The sequence below is a fragment of the Plectropomus leopardus genome, chromosome 21 (genome assembly GCF_026936395.1).
Source record: "Plectropomus leopardus strain MGB_pleo_1.0 chromosome 21, ASM2693639v1, whole genome shotgun sequence".
In the NCBI taxonomy this organism is placed as follows: Eukaryota; Metazoa; Chordata; class Actinopteri; order Perciformes; family Serranidae; genus Plectropomus; species Plectropomus leopardus.
In genome coordinates this window covers 14,964,849-14,987,114 of record NC_142196.1, presented here as the reverse complement: position 1 = coordinate 14,987,114, position 22,266 = coordinate 14,964,849, and the positions used below count along the sequence as shown (strand labels likewise).

General features: G+C 42.2%; 1 protein-coding gene across 3 annotated transcripts in view; it reads right to left on the bottom strand.

The window, feature by feature from the left end:
• The window catches only part of ncoa2 (nuclear receptor coactivator 2), a 71,124-nt gene that overhangs the window by 3,849 nt on the left and 45,009 nt on the right, over positions 1-22,266 (bottom strand). For 2 of the 3 annotated variants that reach the window (XM_042510085.2, XM_042510084.2), the window contains 14 exons: positions 21,931-22,032; positions 19,975-20,115; positions 19,097-19,244; positions 16,885-18,241; positions 10,367-10,565; positions 9,481-9,687; positions 8,654-8,857; positions 7,321-7,450; positions 6,850-7,024; positions 6,463-6,759; positions 5,969-6,046; positions 4,174-4,645; positions 2,182-2,359; positions 1,172-1,376 (listed from right to left, as the gene is read on the bottom strand). In XM_042510085.2, coding sequence (XP_042366019.1) covers positions 1,172-1,376; positions 2,182-2,359; positions 4,174-4,645; positions 5,969-6,046; positions 6,463-6,759; positions 6,850-7,024; positions 7,321-7,450; positions 8,654-8,857; positions 9,481-9,687; positions 10,367-10,565; positions 16,885-18,241; positions 19,097-19,244; positions 19,975-20,115; positions 21,931-22,032 — 3,893 coding nt within the window. The remainder of the gene's footprint in view (positions 1-1,171; positions 1,377-2,181; positions 2,360-4,173; positions 4,646-5,968; positions 6,047-6,462; positions 6,760-6,849; positions 7,025-7,320; positions 7,451-8,653; positions 8,858-9,480; positions 9,688-10,366; positions 10,566-16,884; positions 18,242-19,096; positions 19,245-19,974; positions 20,116-21,930; positions 22,033-22,266) is intronic. The other variant, XM_042510086.2, reaches the window with a different exon arrangement.

Here is a 22,266-nt window from a genome sequence, read left to right as displayed (position 1 = left end):
TCAAGTTTTACACGTCAAGCGAACCAGCTCAAGTCCAGACAGAGCAGCCTGTGAGCATCATACAGTAACGTCTACACGGTCTAAATGGTCTGGCTCTAAAGTGCCCGCTGCTAATTACATCATTGTCCTCTAAGTTCAAGTGAAGTATCAGAACTCAGGAGTTACGTAAACTACTGAGTAAATTATTCACGAGCGCGGCTGTTCAATAAGTGTACCCAAACACTTAGGGTCTTACGATAAGACAAACACACACACAGGCAGCCGGGAGTGCGGACAGAAAGAAAGGCGAACCTTTTAGTTTTCTTGGTCCCTCGATTACTGTGTAAAACTGTAAAGGGTCCACTTTGTTAACCTCTAAGGCTTAAACTCTGAAAGTGTCCGACTTCCTCCAAAGGGCTAATGTAAAGGAACACCCTGAGGGTATTACTGGGCCACTCCAAAACCTCTAATTCCATCTGGCCATGCTTAACAAAGTCCAACTGAGAAAAGCAATAGCCATTTCTCTAAAATTTAATTGTGGGTAATTTTTACTCCCACCTTTAAAAAACAAAGTGTTTGAATTTAGTGGGCTGAGACCAAGTTACATCACAAACTCTCTTGTTCCCTGTGATCATCTGCACCTGGTTTAGAAGGTAGAGGGTAGATTTATTTACTGGAGGTGGCCAAAAGAAAATTGGGGATGCAGCTTTTGTCCGTTATGCCCCAAAGCTCTGGAACACACTGATATGATATCAGAGAAGCCACCTCGATAAATATTTTTTTAAAAAGTAAACTAAAAACTCATCTCTTCACTTTAGCCTTTAACTGCCGCTGAATTTTGCTTTGCACCTGCAGCTCTTTAAAATGTTCTATTTTTGGCTTTATTTTTATAAATATTATCTCAGTGGGTTTTATTTTCCATCTTGTGTTATGCACTCTGTGCATTCTACTTTTATCCTTTCTTTTACTTGTATTATGAAGTGGGTTTTATCCATGTGGAGATGCATTCTATGTGTTCTACTCTTATCTTATATTTACATTCAGATTTTATTATGTCTTCTCATGTGACGCATTTGGTGGATGCAATTTCTTTGTCGTGAAGCATAATGGGCTCCATTTCCTGTATAAAAGGTGCTATGCAAATAAGTTTAATAATCTTTCCCCACTGTGAGAATTATTGCCTGGTATTTACCTGTTCTTGCCCCATGGAGGGCAAGCCGGGTGAGGGCCCTGAGGCCATGGACGTGACACTCATCTGTCCAGCCATCTGGCCCATGCTGCTGGTTGCCATGTTGCTGGCCATGGAGACATTGTTGAGGTTCATGCCGTTGCCGTTGTACATGTTGCTGTTACTCTGCTGGGTGAACTGCGGTGACGCCTGCTGCTGTGAGAACATGCTGCAGAGAGGGAAGGAGACGAGAAAGACGATGAAGACGGGTGAGTCAAACATTTTACAGCTTTCTTTAAGAGCACTGAGGACAGTTAATGTGTGGATGGAATTCTTCTTAACCCTTAGTGCATTATTCAAGTCTGACATTTCCAAGAACATGTATATGGATCAGAGCAATTTTCAATGCTGAAATTTAACAGAAAATCTATTCTCAAATAATTTGCATTTTTCTAACTGTGGGCTATGAGCTTTAACCCTTGGGGGATGCAAACAGGAAGTGTAAGCTACAACACGAAGCCTCTTTTTTGTTTACATTTCAGCAAAAAGGTGCTGTTAGTAGTATGCCAAATTAGAAATAAGCAGTTCCTGTTTACACTTTACTTACTGTTTACACTACAATTAGTGAACCAAAAAAAAAAGAAGAAAAGAAAAACATGACGTTTCTATGTTTCTTAGGCAAGTTCTTCAGTTGGAGAGAATGTCTTTTTCTATGATTGTATATGCGTAAATATTTATTTCTATATTCTGTACATTTTCAGACTCAGATTTCCAGAATTCTCAGATTTTTCACTGAGTTTTATATTTTGGAGAAAAGAATAGGAGCAATAGTCCTGAAGCACACATATGTTTCCAGATTATCTTTTCCATACTTACCTGGATGTGGAAATTACTAAAATCAATTCCTTACTATGCAGGAACCCTGTATATAAATCCACAAGGGTTATCAGAGATATTAATATCCCTTACACCGTATATAAGGGTCTAATTCGACACTAAAGGTTTACTTGGAAGGAGGTTCCATCCATCTTTACCTGTTGCCTGCCATGTTGCCCTGTGGCCAGCCGTTCATGTCAGGGGAGCCCTGGAAAGCAGCGTTTCCTTGGCCCTGCTGCATCATTGGGGACTGTGTGTGGGCCATGCGGGGGGAAAGCAGGGGGCTCTGCGGTGCGCCGGGACCTCCAAAACCTCCATCTGCCTGTTGGCTCATACCTGTGGTGGACGCAGCGAGACAGGTCAACCCCACTGCACCTGCAGAGACTCAACTTCAAACCAATTTAGTGGAGGAGTAACTGATAACATTCAATGTCATTTACACAAACATGCAACATGAAGGTGAACATTTTGGCGGAGGATGAGCAACTGAGCAAGCATGATGATTAATGTGACTGAAGACCGTCCATTCCCGTCTGCATTCAGGATTATTGACAGTAAAGTTAATATGTCCTACATGCATGTAAGCAGTGAACATGCAAGGGGCTAGAAAGAAAGGGAGGAAGGAAATGGCTTAGGAGAAAAGGGAAAGAGAGAAGTGATATCTAGTAGAAGTTATTGCTCTGTACAAACCCACCAGCCACAATCAGTTTAAGCAGTGAGAGATAAATTAAACATGTCATTAAACAAATCAGTATTACACTAGATTATCAGATTATATCCAGATTACACGCCACACTGTGAGACTGACAGGTGCAGCTTTGATTATTGCTCTGCCTGATCACAATCTTGAAAGAGTCCAGCATCAGTGTGTTTCCTCCGTTATACTTTGATTATTGTGCGCTTGGTGCCCTCTGGTGATGCAAGAGTGTAAAGCCAGGACACCATTTTGGACAGTGGACAGAAGTGTGACATTGTTTACATGCACAAAATATTCTGTTTTCCTGCCCTTTCTCTAAAAAAGACAATATTCCTACAGGGCTGTTCAAAAGGCAAATGAAAATTAATATATTTCACTAACACTCCTATTCCATGCAGCCATGCATACTCTGATTAATTTGCCTGATGTCTTTTATCATGTCAAAATACATGAGAGTGGAACGGCTGGAGCTGCTTGGGGCCATTTTTCTTCTTTGTGTGAAAAAAGTTAGATTTTTTTCAAAGTTTTTCCCCGGTGGTGGACTTCTTCGAATGTGCAAACACAGCCTCCCTTTCCTAATTACTTCAACCTCTTCCTTTAATAGATCAGTGTTGCAATATTTGTCCCATTCCTACTCTTGATCAGCGATAAATTCTGTGAAGAGGCAGCTACAGAGCCACCCTGCCTGTTTTTGGGTGCAGTGACCACACGGCCTTCTCGTTGGGGTCAGGATGTGGGGATGGACTACGACGCATGCTCCAGTGACCTGAGAGACGGAGCATATCAGTGTCTGGTGGACGTCCCAGCACACCACCGTCTATGTCACCGATCACATTAATGAATTCAGTGAGTCTGTGGCTGATTTCGTCAAACAACAAAAACACCTGCATCTCCATCTGCAAACTGGTTTGCTTGACAAGAACACACAGGGCTGACCGTAAACAGACAAGAGGCCGTGTGTTGCAAACTGCAGTAAAAACCACAGCTGAGATGCAAAATCTGAATACGCTGCATAAATGTCCAAAGAATCTCCTAAAACCAGAATAATAGCGTCATATCCCACGTCTTATTCAAAAATCTACATTCGGAAAAAGGCCAAATATCTAAACTGAATAACTGTTTACATCATCCCTATCCACTTAGGAATACTGTCATTATCTGAATAATAGTGTGCATGTAAAGATAGTTAATAGGAGTACATGATCACACTTCCTGACAACTACTCATTTGTTATGAAATATCTGAAGAGTAAAATATGTCGTATGACTCGGATCATTCGGTAGCAGCTGATTAAAGCAGTCATCAGTGCAGAACGTTACAAATCAGATGATTGCCGCTACTAAAAAGCATGAGATGCTGTGCAACTAGTCACATCAACGCACAGACACAATGGCACACACACACACAGGTTGTCGGGTGAAGTGTGTGTTAGGCTGGGGTGTGGGAGCGGTACCTGAGTTGGGAAACTGAAAGGCACTGTGCTGCATTTGGGGGCTGAGTACGGCCCCGTACTGTCCGCCCATCATGTTTGTGTTTCCCATCATCATCTGTGAGGAGGAGGAGGAGGTGGAGGAAGAGGAGGAGGTGCCATGCATGTGGAGCTGAGGGTTTGGGGGGAGAGAGGGCAGGCTGGGGGAGAGAGGGGAGGAGAAAGGGCTGGTAGGGGGAGGTGGCGAGGCCAGGCCTGTACTGGTACCGTAGCTGGGCGGGTAGGGGAACTGCTGGGGGTTGGCCTGGGGGATCCGGGGATTACTCATGCCTCCGGCGGCCATGTTGGGAGGCAGGTTGAGGCCCTGGGCCCTCATGGCCATGCTCCTCTGCTGCTGGACCTGCTGGGCCTGCTGCTGCTGCTGCTGCCTCTGTCTCAGGTGATTACTCAGCAGCTCCCGCTGACGCTGTGCCAACATCTGAGCGTTGATGGTCCCCTGCAGGTAGGAGGGCAACGAAGTGTGAGAATAGAGGAACAAAAGAAACAAAAACAGTGCCATGGAGCTACCTTAAAGATATACTATGCAGGATATTTCCAAAAATTACAATGAGTAGATCAGACTCATTATAGCAGTAACCTCTCTAAATCATCACGTACAACCCACTAGAAGTATGTGATGGTGTAGTTTTCTACAGAGACTCTGCTCTCTGCCTATATTTTTTTACTTCTTAATTTTTGTGTGTGGGACATTTATGGGTGTGTACCCATACCTTACCTTAGTGCCAAGGTAGTACTACTACTATGACTACGACTATTACTATGGCTACCTTTATTTATATAGCACCCTTAAAAAACAAGTTTACAAAGTGCTTTGACAAGAAAGAAAAGTTGAAGCAAGAAGGGTTTTTTTGCTTTGGCAATATAACAAAGTAACTACCAATAAAACTTAATGCAATTAAAAGAAGAAAAGCAGTAAATACCAATTATTATTATTATTATTATTAATGATATTACTATCATTAATCAGTATCAAGTAGATAGGAAGATCAAAATCAAACGACTAATTCAAATAGCAACCAGGTGCCAGACTGTAGGCAGCAGTCATCGCCTGTATATAGTACGGCAAATTGATGAAAGTGAATCTGGGGTCGGCTTTTACTTTCACTTTTGCTTGTGAGCTTGTTTACAAACAGTAACCGACAATCCTGCAGAGTACACCTCTCAGTCAGTCTACAACACAACAAACAGAAATCAGGGCCTTAAAATGTATTCAAGACATCACAGGGTTCACACACATTTTCATGGATAGGATTTCAAAACTTTTCAATGACTTTTCAAGGATTCTTAATATTTTTTTTTCTCTTCTTGTCCTATTTGTCTGGCATTTTTCAAACATAGCACATTCAAACTCTATGCAAATAGAATTTCAGGCATGGTATACATGAAGAGAAAGATGGAACCGAAAAATGGAGAATTGTCACATGTTGATACGCATTAGAGCGACGTTACGTCAGCAGCTACAGTAAGTAAATTTGCCATTATGTTACATTACATGGCGGTTTATCCACAAAAGAGTACTGTAAAAATTTCAGTACACGCAACAATATTGCCATGACTTCTCCAAAACTTTTGATTACTTTTAATTCCATGACTTTACCAGGCCTGGAAAACGCAAATGTAAAATTTCTTGACTTTTCCGGGTTTTGCATGATCTTAGGAAACCTTGTCATCAACTAACTAAATACATATATTTATGTATTATTATACATAATGACATGTCTGTGCATGTACAGATTACGTGGCAGCAGCGGTGACCTACCTGGTTTGGAGCACTGGCTCTAAGAGGTAGGTTCACATTTGACACACTACTCATCTGAGTCATCATGGGCTGACGGTTCTGGTGGGACAAGAGACAGAAAAAAAGAGGTTGAGACAAACTCAAGTGAGTTGAAATATCTTTAAAATCCTTAATTCCTGAAAATCTTAAAGACATACTTCTGACTTACAGCAAGCAAATTGTTAAACAAAAATACAAACAAATCACAAGAAAAATCCAACAACAAACGTGAGTTTAAATTATTTTCCAGTCAATGCCTTCAAAGACCTGCAGACCTGCAGGTAGACCTACATGTCCCATCTATGTCCTATGTGCTCAGACAGAGAACCTGCCAAAATGTCAACCTCAAGGATAATTACTCAACTCCTATCTGCACACAGCTACAGATCAAACAGTGGCGTTACATCAGAAAGACTCGAGAATCAAAGGACAGGATCACTTCCAGCACTGTCATGCCGGTCTACACGCACGTGTACCTGCTGTGACTGTAGCCGGTGCTGAAGCTGTAGTCGTAGTGCGTTGGGCTGGTTGGGGACGACCCCAGTGGGCCTGAGACCGGGCCGGGCCTGCATCCTCATCATGGGGTAACCCGGGCGTGGACCTATCTGGCCAGACATGGGGTGGAAGCCTGGCTCTTGCATGGGGGCACCAGGGTAGCCCCTTTGGGCCATGTGGGATGGCGGGGGACCAAATTGCTGGGTGTACATGGGGGGCTTTTGGTCTATCATCATGGAGGGGTCCTGGGGGAACTGGTCTGGCTCCAGTGTTTGATTCTGAGACAGGCAGGCACAGAAACAGATATAAAAATGCAAAACTATAAAACATAATAAAAAGTTACTAAGAAACAGTAACAATTATCTCACTTGTTCTACCAGAGCTGGGATCCCCAGAGCACGATCAATCTCCTCCAGACCATCAAAATCTTTTAGTGCGGTGTACAGCTGGGACATTAGGGCCCCCTCGTCTACTGCACTGCCATCACCTGAGGCGAGTCCCGTGCTACACAGCAACTCATCCTGGGGCGCAGAGTGCACCGGCCTGAGCATAGAACAGACAGACAAGGTGCTTAACATATTATCAGAAAGACAAATTTCAGTCCAGTATTTGTTTATAGTAACATCTTGAGACCTAGAAGTATCAGTATCTTGTCCCCCACAGAGGACAAATCTTATTTTCTGGGCTCAGGAGGTTTAAAGTCTTTGAATAGAGATCTAATTACAACAAAAATACACATATAAGGAAGTTTGATTTCAAGAAAAATCTTGAGTAGTGAGGCCAGTCAGAGATATTTTAGCATTATTTCTATCATGGTAATTTGCATGTGAGTATCTTACCTGGTCTGATTTACAAAAGCTGTCTGGTCGATGGGCATCATGCTGTCTGGCCAGGGGGCTGTCTGGTTGGGTGGAGCCTGTTGTTGGGAGAAATGGTGGCTGACCATACCAATGTCCATATCAGGTTGAGCTAATTATGGAGAGAAAACAATATAGATGAAAGCATGCTATGAGATAATCTGGCAATCCAGATGGTCAATATTCTCTTTTATAACACATTTTTTTTATAATTAAGTTCAGGATCGCACATTAAAACAGGGTTCCTATAGCTTAAGGCAAGTTACATTCAAGACTTTTTTAATGCCACTTGGAATGAAATTTAAGACAAATTTCACAATGCTCAAAATTAAAAAAAAAACATGACCCATTACAATAACTTAAAATTTGTTGTAACATAAAAATTAACTTTTTTGGTACTGTCAAAGTGAAGGGAAAATTCATAAAATCCTACTTCCCATGTCTGAGACATTTTAATACCAATTAAGGCCTTCGATTAATGAATTCAATGCATTTTAAGACTTTTTAGGACCTTTGGGAACCCTGTTCAAACACACAAACTTAAAAAAATATTAATAAGAATATAAAATAAACAAAAAGGAAAATAAAATCATAGATAAAACAAAGTACAGTAGACATAGTCGAATAGTAGTATAAAAGTAGACAACAGTTCAAAAATTATACAGGATCAGGCATAATTATACTCCTCATCTGCAAGTGAGTCTCTGCAAGACATGAGTGATCTTTTCCATACAGTACAATTAAAAAAGATAAGTGTTCGCCTGTCCTTCAATGTGTCACTCCAATGATTACATATATATATGTGTGTGTGTGTATATATACGCACACACACACAAATATTTATATATGTGGTCTAATAGGTCTTCAGCCAGAACAACCAGCACACAGTGTCGCATTAGATATTACATTCATTCCTTGAGTGCTATGCTATATTTAGCCACTGGGTGGCAACCTTTTACACTCAAAGGCAATAATAAAAAATGGGTGAGCTGAGGTCTTTTCATTTGTGCCTCACCAGTCCCTCTGCACCATAGAGTTTTAGAGGTACTGAAGCTCATGATTCAGTTTTACTGTGAATCTGTAAAATGTCATTTTTTTTTCTTGAGGTTTCTGTATTAAAGTACTTTAACAATCAAATTTCTCTCTCATTAAAGGCTTATCTTTTCTTTAGCGCCGTCATATTCTTATAACAGATTAGATGAAGAAACAGGGATTATTATTATGGGTCAGTTTGCAATCTACTTTATAATGTCATCTAGTTCCTGCATTTAAAACTCCATGTGAACTGTGTTTTTAGGGCACACTGAGCTCTCACCGTTTGCCATCATTGGGGATTGGAGCATCTGCCGGGGCCCTGGCTGGCTGTTGGGCCTCATAGGCGCACCGTTCGGCCCCATCCTGCCCTGCATGGGACCTTGCTGCCCGGGGCCGGACGCTCCCAGAGGAGGTGCAGAGGCTGAACCCACCCAACCCTCCTGCTGCTGCATGCCTGGCCTCGGACCACCTGGAGCCATCAATCCTGGAGGAGCAAACACACAAATGGAGACATGAGAAATGCCTCAGGATGGACCTCAATGAATGTCCTCTGTCCCTGTGATGTAGCGGTCTAATATGCCAAAAAGCCATCTACAGGGGGATGTTTGAGGAGCGCTGATATGTAGGAGTGACAGTGAGAGAAACTTTATGCCAGTGCGGGTGACTGAATATTTCCTGTCACAGGAAGTGAGTCACCTTGCCATGACATGGTATGTAACAGGCTGAAAGCAACACAGAGGGGAAAAAGGTCTTTCTGCAGTAATCTGAAAAAAAAAGCAGTGTTGACAAAATCATTCATTGTGATGTAACTGTGATAAATACATGTGATTTTGCCATTGGAAGATTGCCAAGTGGGTATCACGCATCAGAAAATGAATTTCTTAAATGAATTTTAGTATTTTATACCAAGTTCTTCATCAGTTTAGTGTTTGTTTTCTAAATTTGGTGTTTACACATTCTTCTGTATGTTTTAAGTCCATTAATCTTATACAAGTGTGACTATAAGGAAGCCCGTCGCTCTGTGGGTACCAGAGGCACCAGTTCAGTGTTTCATTTTGTTAACAAGGCGCATCACTGTGACCACAAAAGCACGAATGTCACACCCACCTGTGTTGACCAAACCGGCCTGATTAGCCATCATGCCGTGACTTCCCACCATGCCTTGCTGCTGTTGCTGCTGCATAATCGTGTATGGGCTAGTGGCCCTTATGGGGTACTGTAAAGAGGGCTGCTGGGGGGACACATTCATGTCCAGAGACACGCTCCTCACAGGTAGACCCCGGCCGGGCTGACTCGGTCGGACACCTGTAAAGTCTAAAGGTAGAAAAAAATGGTTTTAGCAACCCATGAAACACTGGAAAATTTAATAAAAAAACCCATTAGTTCTTTCTCATTTGCATTGCTGTCTAGTAGAGTGGTCGAGTGCATCAAATAAAGACTTAGCAAAACTACAGTAAGTCCAAAACATTGCAAGGCAATTCAGAGGACTTACATTTGGAGCAACTGAGCAACTGACATTTAACAAGTACATTGGTTTTTAAAAAGAGGTTGAAGAAATACCTGATGGTACAGAACACCAGCTCCTCTCAAACAGGACATGTTTTGTTAAATAATGCCCGACTATATCATCATTAATAAGGAACTCTGCTTTTTATTTTCTCAGTCACTGTATGTGTGGTTTTTAGTAGTGCTGCAATTACTGTAGAGCTTTATCAAATGAATTTTTAGACAGTGAGGATATTTGATGTCATTGTTGGAACTAGCTCATTTTTTTCACTGTTATTCTTTTTTTTCTTTCGTTTTCCTGTTTTCTTGTTATTTGTTCCTTTTTGCTTTGGGTAATGCTAATGGGGGATCAAATAAATAAAATAAATAAATAAAAATAGTCCAAATGATTTCAAGTCTACATATTTACAACGTTATGACCTCATTATGGCAGTATTTTCTGCAAAGATTTAATATCATGTGGACTTGTAAGTAAGTGTGGACTCACTCGCTGGGCTCATACCAGTCCCGATGCCCCTGTGTTGCTGCTGTGCGGCCATGGCAGGATTGGTCTCGGACATCTGCAGAATGTCATTGATGATGTTCTGTTTGTCCATGGGACTGGGCAACGAAACGGGCCGTGGCTCACAGAAAAGCTGCGGCTGAGCATTCTGCAGGTCGTTCAGGATGTCATCCAGTTCCGACGACTGGAGAGAACAAAACACACACACACACACACACACACACACACACACAGAGAAAGAGAGAAGAAGGAAGTGTGAAAACAAGGAACAGATGAACCACTTAGGCCTCCATTTAGAAACCAATTGCTGCTTCACCTGCAGACAAACAAACACAAATATATGTGTGATAAAGGCCATACGCATATACCGAGAGCACACCCAGTCTGTAAACACTACTACACTTGGCATGAGGAGTCTTTATCTGCGAGATGGGAACAGCAGGATTGGCCTTGTTTATAATACAGCACTAACCCCGGGATAAAATGGACCACTTTCCATCAAATCTAGGCCACACTTCACTTTGACTTAGCTTATCAGACACATACTACTCCTCGCACACCTGCTGGTGTCCTCGAAATGTACAACTGCTGCTCTTTTTCTACAGTCTTTAAACACATATTTAAGAATGACGTATTTATAAGAACACTATTTTTGTCTCCACTGTGAAAAAACACAGCAAAGATGAAAAGATGTGCCTCCTGGAGCTGATTTCTATTGAGTAAAGTGAGATTTATAACTCTGTGTTGAACAGATGCTGTAGTTATGGTGACATGCACCTCCGCAGAAACGGTGATGCAGACCTTCGTTTATTTTTGTAAGCTGGGAATCATTTCCCTCAGTGGAAAAAAAGCTTTTATTTACTTTTATTTCACAAAGAAACCATACATTGCGAAGACAATAAAGCTGCCACAAATGGCATTTTATATCTTGTCTGTGATTTATCCTAGGTTTGTATGTGCAGAAGAAAGACCTCTAGCCACTAGGCTAATTTATGCAATGTAAAATGTCATAGGCAAATGCTAATAATGTTAGCATGTTGTATTTGTGCATGGTGACTAATATAATGTTGAAAACAGCTAAAGTTATGTATAACTCAATATGGTCAGCCTCCTTATCAATCATGTCCTAAACATATGTACTAGCTACAGTAAGACAGCAAGTTTACGACCTATGTGACTAACCATCCTATTTATTTATGTATTTTCTTTCTTAATTAAACACCCATTTATCTATTTGTTTGCCTTCTTCTTTGTAGGTGCTGTTGTTGCTATTTTTACTTTAGTTGCTTTTGTTTGGCTGTTGTTTTTTGTTTCTTGCTAGTTTGTCTACCAGCTTTTTGAAATTGCTTGATGGGTTGCATAAGTTGCAGGCTATTGTTGTACTGATTTTCATTTTACTTGTAAATAAAAATAAAAAGAGCATGTTGTATTTGTGGGAAAAATGTGAGCAAAAAGCAATTGTTTTGTCTGTGAATCTTGAGTTATAATAAAGCTGATTTGTGTACTTGTGTAAATGTTTAATGTGTGTTACGAATCAATCAAACTTTACAGTACTTCATAAAAACCCCACCGCTGACGGGTGTTTTGGTGGTGTAACAGCAGAGTGACACAGACACACCACCACACAAGTATAAACGCTCACAACACCATAGGCCACTTGTGTAGAGCTGATGCGCAGCTATGAATCCGCCTTAACATGTGAGAGCAGCATGAGGCGACAGATTGGTTGGTGCTACGGTCTGAACTGCTCTCTGCCCCCCTACTGTAAACAGCTGGACTGAGCCTGCCCAAAACAGCCCAAGGCTGCATTCATACACAGCTGGGCTTTGGACTATCTGGCTCATTTTTGTTTAGTTTTTCACACAACTATCTTAAACAAAGACAAAGCCATACTGGGATCTGCTTTCACTTGCTGAACTAAAGATCTGCTGCAACTATGACTAAATATCCAAAGTCTTGAACATTTTTTTTTGTTTTAGGACAATACCACAGTGTCCTCTCTCAAAATAACAGAAACACCTGAATAATGCAGTCTGATAAAACATGTCAACACTCAAAAAAAAAAAAAAGAAAAAAGGCTGCAGTCAAACTGGAACAGAAACATCAACATTTCTGATCATATTGCTTCTTAGAGAGATCTGAGGGACTTTAAGTAAATAAGCTGCACTGGCTGTAACTATCCAGGAGAGTGCAGCACACTTGGAACCACTGACAGCTCCTGATCGTGACATACTGTACAGCAGGAAAACGGCACACCAGCCACTGTTTCAACCCTGTACTTCAATGTTCTAAACAATTGCACGTATCTGTAAGGCATTTAAATGCTACTACAGATTACATGGCTGCCAAAAATGCCTGACAGAGTGGTTATCTTAGGTGGCCAAGGACTAATGGACTGCATATTGTAAGATGTGGGAGAGCTAGAGAGAGTAGCAGAGTAGTGAGGGGTGGAGGGGGGGGTTTGGCGGTGGTGGGAGAGAGAAAAGCCCTAATGAGGTCAGGAATGATGTAATGCTCCTGTACGCTCTCGGTTTGCTCTTTTCCTCCTCCTCTTCGATTCTCTCTCCTCCCACTTTCTATTCTCTCGTCTTCTCTAGTTGCTTTTACCCTTAATGGGTCCCATTTCTATCAATCCCTGTTACTCTCTTCTTTGAATGCATGTTAGCGCATGCATGGCAGTCCTGTCTCTGCTGCATCTCTACTGTCTTTGGTTAAAACTGCGGGGACTGGTAAAACCAAACCACCATTATTAAATATTTTGTAAAATCTGCAGATAATTAGTTAGATTATTGACATTAGAACATTACTCACGCTGAAAGAGTAGCTAAGGACACAAACTGTACATTACGTTTTTGCTTCAGGCATTAACTCTTTATTTATCCCCACGCCCAACACAAAATTAAGCATCGTTAATTGGGAAAAAAATAAGTGATAAGTTTTTTTGGTCCTCTTTAATTGGGGTTGCTTACTATACTTACAGAATAAAGATGCAATTATCAGCAACACTTTCACGTAAAGGGAACATTTTATGGTGCTTTGACAATGCCTTATACATTTCAAGCATGTGCGATACAAAGGGGGACTCACTGTGCACAGAGTTGCGTGCTTAGGAACAGCAGAGGCTGACTGTCTCACAGCAGGGTGGCGATGAGGCTCTGCCAAATGTGTACTCTTTTTTTTTTTTTAAACTTGAATCTAGGGCTCAACTTAAAGCGATCACGTCTGTAAATGAGCAAGTTCTATTCATTACAACTTCCTGATCCCAGTATGTACCCTAATGCCAATGTGGACTTAAGGGCAGAGCCTCTCTGACCTAGCCCATGCCATTTCATAGGAAAAGGAACTGAGAATGAGGGTAAGTAAAGCAGAACTGCCTCTGTCAAGTAAGGCAAAAGCAAAAGTCATTTCACTCCAGAATCATGCTGGCCTTTTGTCAACAGAAACTCGGCAAAAATCCATTTGCCGTCTGAAAGAGCTGAAATGGCAATTTTTAGGATGACTGCAACATTACCTGCAATCCTTACATACTGCAATATCTGAAGGTTGTAACTGGATAGTACTTCTTGTTTCTTCTTTGCTGCTGGTATTTATTATGAGATGAATATCATTACATAATTTGCATTAACTGATTTGTGCTGATATCTAGGGGTTTTAAAAAAGGGAAAGTTACACCGCTAAGGGAAGTTAAAGAGCAAATCAACTTATGTTGCAACACACTGTTTGATTATGTGTTTTGCAAGACTTGTAATAATAGTTCTAATAAATCTAATTTTTTAATGGTCACATATTCCCTGATATATCCAGTGTAACATGCTTTCATTGTGTTCTGATTGGCAGCACCTACTCCTTAAGTAATGATAGGGGGGCATTTATTTTAATAGACCAGTTTTTAAATAGACTCTTGACATATACTGTACATGTAAGGACCTGCGTGATGTCTGATACAGTAGGTGTACAGTAGGTGTGCCTACTACTAGCCTTTGAGTGAATGGAAATGACATTTCGGCATGCAGCTTGAAATTACAGGGCTTAACAGTAAGGATTGGCAAATTGTCCAGGGCAGGTAAAATGCTATTTCAGGCTAGTAAATCTAACAATGGAAGGAACAATGGATGTACTAAATGGATGTATTAAATTAGAAGACCTGACTGTATTGGAAAAGATATATATATATACCAACTTACTCCTATTGAGGATCACTGAGGAGCTGTAGCTTTTGTGATCTACATCTGGAAAATGTTTTTTTAATAAAAGAAATACTCAATATTGAAGTAAGCTGCAGTGATTTCACATGTTAAAGTAATGAACAAGTCATGCTACCTCTGATGATTGATGATAATTTCACAGATGTTACTGATGTGATAATGAAGAAAATAAGTTTCCTGTTGAGTCATGATACATTGTAGATTAACGTGAAAATGAAACATGAACTCAACCATTAACATTCATTAAAATAAGGATAATACTGTTGTGGAACTAGGTTTAGTTTTAGTAGGCAGTATGTCTACAAGACTCTCTACTGTCTGCAGGAACCACAGGAGCAACACAAGTAAATCACACAGATGATCCTGCCTGCCATAGGGCCTTGATCAGACTAGATGAGCATACCTATAGTTCCTTCAGCCATCAGCTGAGCCACTACTACGGAGATCTGCTCTGATTTCTCATTTAGCTCTGCTCCAGCCATCAATTATTCAGCCCTCAAACAATCATGAGGAGGAGGAGGGAGGGAGAGGCAGCGAGAAAACAGTGGGTGAGGTTAGTAGAGAGAAGGATGAGTGGACTTTTTAACTAGTACAGTCAGCTTTCGCATATGGCCGAGCAGCAATTCACCAGTAAGAAAGAGAAACCCACTTGCACACATGTAACGGCTCTAATGAAGTCTTAGTTCACATCCAACAAATGCTCTTGTTCTGGATTGAAAACCACATTTAAACTTGAATAAGCCATCACTGTTTGAAACCCCAAGTGCTTTAATCACTGTCTAACTGTGCAACCCAGATTTCACCAATTTCATTTGTACTGTCAACAAAAGGCAGGAATTAACCCATTTACTATGCAATTTAATTTTGTTGTACAATAGCTATTTCTGGAGAAAAAATAAAGCCTTCAGGATCACGGCATACATATTAAATCTCTAAATTTCTTTTTCCCTCTATTGTTTCTGGTACGTTGCTTGTTCTACAAACACACCACTCCCTCTCCCCTCTATCTCCATGGTAGCAGAGAGGACATGCAGGAGCATATGGCTCATCATTTTCACTCTGCCTGCCGAGGCTGGGCTCTCCTGGGGGTATCTACACCTCTCTCATCTCTCCTTCTTTGTTCAGTTCAACAGCAGCTCTTATTATCCATCCAATCACCTTTTTCTCTTCCCAAGTGGCAGAGCACATACTGTACATACACAACTAGCATGCATAGCTGGCTGACACCGCTGTCCCTCTGTCTGCATGAGAAAAAAACGGAAAAAAAACCCCAACACACTGTTTCTATAGAAATGTGCCACAAAGAAAATGCGAGACACATTGATTTTTGCATGCTTCTCAAGCATGATTTCTACAAAAAAATCTGACTTTTGTTAACATTACTGATGCACAAATGGTATGAATGTCAGTTTAAGAAGAGGGAGGTTATGAGAGAAACACAGACAGCAAAGCATGCAAGAGCATTTATGTACTTTTGTGCAATTCTATGTAATTCTGTGGTTACACAGCGATGTGTGTGACAGAACTACATATGTGTCTTGAACCTGTGTTTAGTAGAGCGCATCATAAGCAGGTTTCTTGTATGAAAGGTTATGAGTCTCATCAAACACTGGCTTTCTTTCCTGCATTAGAGAACCAGCAGGCGGAAACCTCTGCTACGCAGAACTTTTTACCAGCAACACTCTCCCTGCTCACTCCCCTTTTAATCTTTCCTCCTCTTCTCTCTTTCAGTGCCAGGCCTGACCTGAGCTCATTGCCAAACCTGAGGATTCTGGCCAAACGCAACCAGGATCAAATGGCTGGAGAACCACAGGGGTTCCTTCCAAATGTCACAGTTGTTTGAAGCTGGCGGATAGCCTCCCTCAGCTTGTACTGCCAACACATAGGCAGTGAAAAGACCAGATGTGTTTATATCCGTGAATAAAAAACATGCGTGGTGTCTTTAAGTGTATATGACAAGACTGTAAATCTTAATTGGACTATATATAAGCCACGAACGGTCTGTCTGACCTCTACACTGCCAGACCGTTGTGTGTGTTTAGCTGTAGCATCCTGTGTGGACATGGGACTTGGAGGAGCCAACATCTGCTACCTAACCCAGATTAACGCTCAGACAGAGAGGGGAGGCAAGTGGAGCAGTGCAGGGCGAAAAACTTTTCGCAATGGGCTAAAGAGAAGGAGGTTACAAAATCAGTTTTAGGGCAGATCTGTTTTTTTCATCATTTCAAAGCTGCAATGAAGCATTCAGTAAGCTATTTTTTTAGTGAGACAGTGAGAGAACTTTTTGTAAAGACTAACCTGTTCAGCCCTGTCGTATCCTGTGTCTTGTTTCTCCGTCTTGACAAGAGGGTGTTTGCCCCCTTCCACCTTCACCTCCCCAGGCTCCAGTTTAGGGACCTTGTCCTTCATTACAGTGTCATCCTTATCCAGTAGGTAGCGTAGCAGGGCATTGTCCTTCTTTTTGGGGCTCAAGGGCTCCTGCTTTGTAGCAATTTCTCCTCCAGAAGCTGTACTTCCCGTGCCCTGGGCTTGATCTTGGCCCAGCTCTTTGCCTGTTGCCTCTGCAGTGAGTTTGGCCAGGTCTACTGGAGACGTACTGTTCTGAAGCAGTTGGTGGAGGATCTTGTGTTTTTCCTTGAGGGATGTAGCATGAGTGTTACCCCCAGTGTGCCCACCTCGGACCCCAGTCCCAGCCTGGTCCTTGCCCTCACCTCCTGCGCCAGGTGACAGGGGCGTCTCCAGAGGCTCTGGCTTGGTGGTGAGCAGTTGCAGTAGCTTGGTGTGGCCCTTGTTGTCATACAGACGATTGTGAGCGTCATGGCCCTCTGTGGGCCCTTCCCTCTCCTCCTTGGGCTCAGCTAAGTTGCTCTCTGCCTGGCCCTGGGTGTGCCCCTGACCCACCTCGGTGTGAGGTCCAAATGAGTCTCCTGCACCACTGGCAGTACCACTGCCTCCGAGTTTTGACATCAGATGAGTGTTCACCCCTGACCCTGGTGTCACACCAGCTGGGGAGCCTATCTTTCGATCAGGAGACCCCAGTGTGTGTGCATGAGGGGGCCCATGCCCGTGTCCGACACCGTGGCACTCACTAAGGGCCTGTAGAGCTGACAGAGAACTGCTAGTGTAGCTGTTAGCATGGGTGCTAGTTGTGCTGCTACTACCTGCACCTCCAGGCCCTGCACTACACATCCCTACTGGGGAGGGTGAGTGCAAGCCTCCAGCTACACGAGGGCTGCCTGCCCCCCCAGGACTACCGCGGTGCCTGGGCGACAGCATAGAGTTCTGTTGAGGTGGATGGGGCCCACCAGCTGGGCTGGGGCTAGCGCGAGAGGGGCTGTTCATCCTCCAGTTGGGGCCCTGCTGTGGCGGCTGCATGCCCCCAGTATGGTTGTGTGGTGGGGGACAGCCAAAACGGTAGCCCTGCATATGACCCCCCATGGCTGCTGGTTCTCTGGGGCCAGCCGGGCCTGGAGAGGAAAAAGGCGTGCTGTTGCTGCTGATGGTAGTGTCTTGGCCCTGAGGCCCTGAGCCTGGCAAACTGCCTGGGGTAGGAGGAGTCATGGAGGGAGTGGAGGAGTTCATTGGTTTGGGAGCCATCCCTGTGGCCTGACTGCCAGGACCCATGTCCTGGCCCATTCCACATACTGTCTGCTCCCTAGAGGTTAAAAACAGACACACAAACAATACAGCTGATTAGTTCAACAGTTTTCATTACCAGAAATTTTCTGTAGAAGATAACAAATACAAAAAATTGGCCGCTGCGAGCAAGGTTCCCACAAGCTTAAGGCAAATTAGATTTAATACTTAAGAATTAATTTTTTTTTTAAATGCCACCCAGGATGTAATTTAGGACAAATTTTACAAAAACCAAAAATGAAGAAGAAAAAAAAAGAACACATATTTTTTACTTAAGGGTTAAGGTAATTTTTGTCCAAGTGTTTGGTACAAATACCATTCCAGTCAAGTGAAAAAGTTATATCGGTCAGAACTGGGAAATACCATTTGTTGTCAAGTTTTGCAGACAATTTTGGTCTGTTCTCACTCTGCATGTTGGATTCCAATGACTTAATTCCCGTCATGACGAGTTCAAAAAGAGGATTTGGTCAATAATTATTTTTTCTTAAAATAGATGTTACCATTTATTTTGACATTTTACAATTCAAAAGACAAAAGACAGGGCTATTCCTGCTGTTTTTTTTATTTTAAATATTATCCTTTTTTTTTTTGGAAACTAATTAACTATCTGTACATACCACAGGGGGGAGGCGTGACAATTTGTTTAATTTGTCTTTTTTTTATTAAGTAACCTTTATGTATGATTTTACCGTGACCCTATTCCCTGAGACCCAGACCAGTATCAGGCATGAATTGACATTATATCACATCCACACGGAGAACATGAAGCCATCAGGTTGTGCTGCAGGGCATTAACAGGCTAAAACATGTAACCAAGTACATGCCGCAGATCTGTCTCTCTCTTCCTGACACAGGTGTAGGTAAGCAGACATACCTCTGAAGAATGTGCAGGGACATGTAGAGCTGGGGTTCATTGGTGGCTGGTGAGCGCACCAGTTTGCTCTTGGTGTGCGCTGACACGATGGTGCCGTCAGAGAGGGAGAAACGGTAGATGGGGCTGAATGCCTGGCCATGGCGCAGCACTAAGGACACATATGCACTTATAAGAGTAGATGGACAAACAAACCATTTCTTAACAAAATTATTAGATGTTGGTGATTCATGTGCATACAATAATAAACAACTTTCTCTGCAGGGTCCATACAGACAGGGCCAAGTGAAATTCAAGGACTTTCAAGAACATTTTCACTGCCAAATTACAATACAAAACTGGCGCTAACAGCTGACCCTTCTCCGGTGTTAGTGTTCTGCAGGCAGCAAAACATCCTGTTGTCCAATATTTACTGGAGTTTACAGCCCTGTTGGCACTCATATCACTGAAACAGCGTTACAAAATAATTGCAAGCACAGCTGTTCTTGCCTCCGTAGTTTGAAACATTTATCTGTTTGTTTTCCTCTCAGTTACACTCAAGTACTTTTTAAAGGACCAAATGAAAAAAAAAGTCAATGTATTCCAGGACTTACATTTCTGAGTGCCAAATTGAAGCACCTTAAGCGCCTTGTATTAACCCTGTCTCTGCCTATTAAGTTTTGCTCAGGTTCTGTTGTCCGTTTGTTATTGTAACTGGAGTGAAGGTCTCAAAGCAGAGGCCTGCATTTTACCATTAGCTTTGGTTAGAAGGGACCCATGTTTTGACCTATAATCAAATCTCCATTTGCGGTCGCCTGACAACCGCATCATGAGATGAAAAGAATTAACTATCAGGAGCCAATCATTAAACATGATATTTTTTGCAGTAAGTGGCAGATTACCTTCCTGCTGATGTCTCTTTGCAAAAGACATCTCTCCGTCATTCTGCAGGTGGAACCTCTGGATGCAGCGCCTCACCAGATCCTCCCAGCCCGGCTTCATGGACGCCCGCAGCAGACTTGTATCCAGGGATGTTATCTTACCTAAACACAGAGGACCGGATTAGCGAGGCCTTACACAGAGATGTAAGTAATGACTTCTATACACATATACAAACCCACACCAGATGGTCTGTTGGAGATTCAATGCCTCTCTCAAACATAAACAAGTGAAGCAGCTTGTTGATCAGAATATGCTCCTTGCTTGGCCACTCTGCTGCACAACAGCTCTGTGGTTTGATATTGATTGAAGAAATACTGAGGATTTACTCTATTTACAGTTTCATTACAACTTGGCAAAAGCCTCAGCTTTCTTCTGTGCCAGTAAGGCACTGAAATCAACTGTGGAGAAATTCCTGGCTACAAAAGATTAGATAGGCAAACACAAGTACAAATACTGTCAGTTCAAATTGTAAGATTGCCATTTAGGCATGACAGGTAGAGGGATATATTTTATAAGTCAGCAGGGGAAGTTAGACTCAACCATCCTTGGAGCTCAACAAATACATTCATGCTATGTGTGTAAACACGCACGCATACTCACTGGTATCAGTGTAACAGTTGTCCCTCACCATGTTGCAATTTAAATGGAGGCAGTGATGCATTTAAAAGGGCTGACAAGCAGACTGCAGCTTGAATGACAGCCACACGAACTGACTAAAGACTTGTCACACAAACAGTCATGACGGTAGCACAACACAATATCCAGCAAGGTCTTATTTTCCCAAAAAAAGAAAAACATCCTTCTCTGAATCTTGAATAGAAAATCAGGATGCGTATTTTATCCAGAATGTGCAGCCTCGACAAACAGGCAAACAAATGTAGGCATGCAAACATGCACGCCTACAGAAGTCTGGGTGGGGAGCTACTGTAAATTACTATATGTCACCAAGTAACTATGAGCGTGGGTTTGTGTATGTGTCTGTGTGTGTATGCCACACAAATGGTTCAAGCACATCAAAGACTAGGTCAAAACACAGACAGTCGTCTGCATCTACACACCGGTGATCAGACCAGTGCTACTACACCTCCCAGTGTGCAGACAGAGGTGCGAAGTGTCAGCTAATGTATTTGATCTTAAGGGCCTTTTCCAAGGATATAATAATCTTTAAATACCTTAACTGTCGTGTGAGGAGATTTATGGGCTGGTGACATCATGGGATAAGGTGGGGCTGAAGATGTGCCTCCATAAAAGCACTATATCATTTTTTGAAACGCAGGTCAAAATTGTTTTAGGGGACTCAGGGATTTAAAATTGTCACTATGATTGGTATGACCTATTAGCATTTACTGGACAGTGTCTTTCAGTGGGCTGAGATTTTTTTTTTTTTGTCAGTGGGAAAAGAAATCAAGTTTGCTCCACAATGACAAAACTGTAGTACAGAATTTAAATAAATTTGTATTTAGAATATTAAAAAATAACCTAATAACCTGCGCCCAGATGATTTATAAGCCTCAAACTCCTACACTGAATACATGGAAAGTTCAAATGATGGAAACTATTGCATGCGAAAAGATGTTGGGAAGACTGAACTGGAAAAATGAAGGAGCAGTTAAGGAGCAGTGGGACAGATTCAGTGGATTCATGTCTGAAAGGGAACAATCTGACACTGATGACGGGGTATAGCACACTTGTGATTGATGCGTTGCAGTAATACCTGGCACATTACTGTGGTATTAATGTGTGTCAATACCTGTTAGTTTACCTGCCTGTTTGTTTGATTTTTTAGATGTTGTTGCCTCAATCTGTTTCTGGTTTTCTTAATAAAAAGTCAATAAAAATGTTGATTGTTAAACTTGCTGTGAATGTTTTTCGCTATATCAGTTTGTAGTTCTCGGCTGTGAGAGTGGTTCATGTACCTTGCAGGTCCTGGCGCGTGGTGAAGCTCTCATGCGTGGGAAGCATGGGTCTTTCCTTCATGGGCACCCTGCGAGCCACACAGATCAGGCACGACTGAAAGTCTAGAGAGAACAGAGGGAACATATCGGGGAGAGAAAAGATGAGGTAGAGGATGTAACAAAGAGGACAGGGCAGAGACAGAAAGGATGAAGGGGGATGGGAAAGGGGAGGAGAGGGGAGGATGGGGGCGTAAGTGATAGAAACAGAGACAGGGAAAGAAAATGAAATGCATGTTATTCCCAGGCAGCATAATTAATACAGTTATTAATGAGCGTGGGGATCAGGGCTCCGCTCCT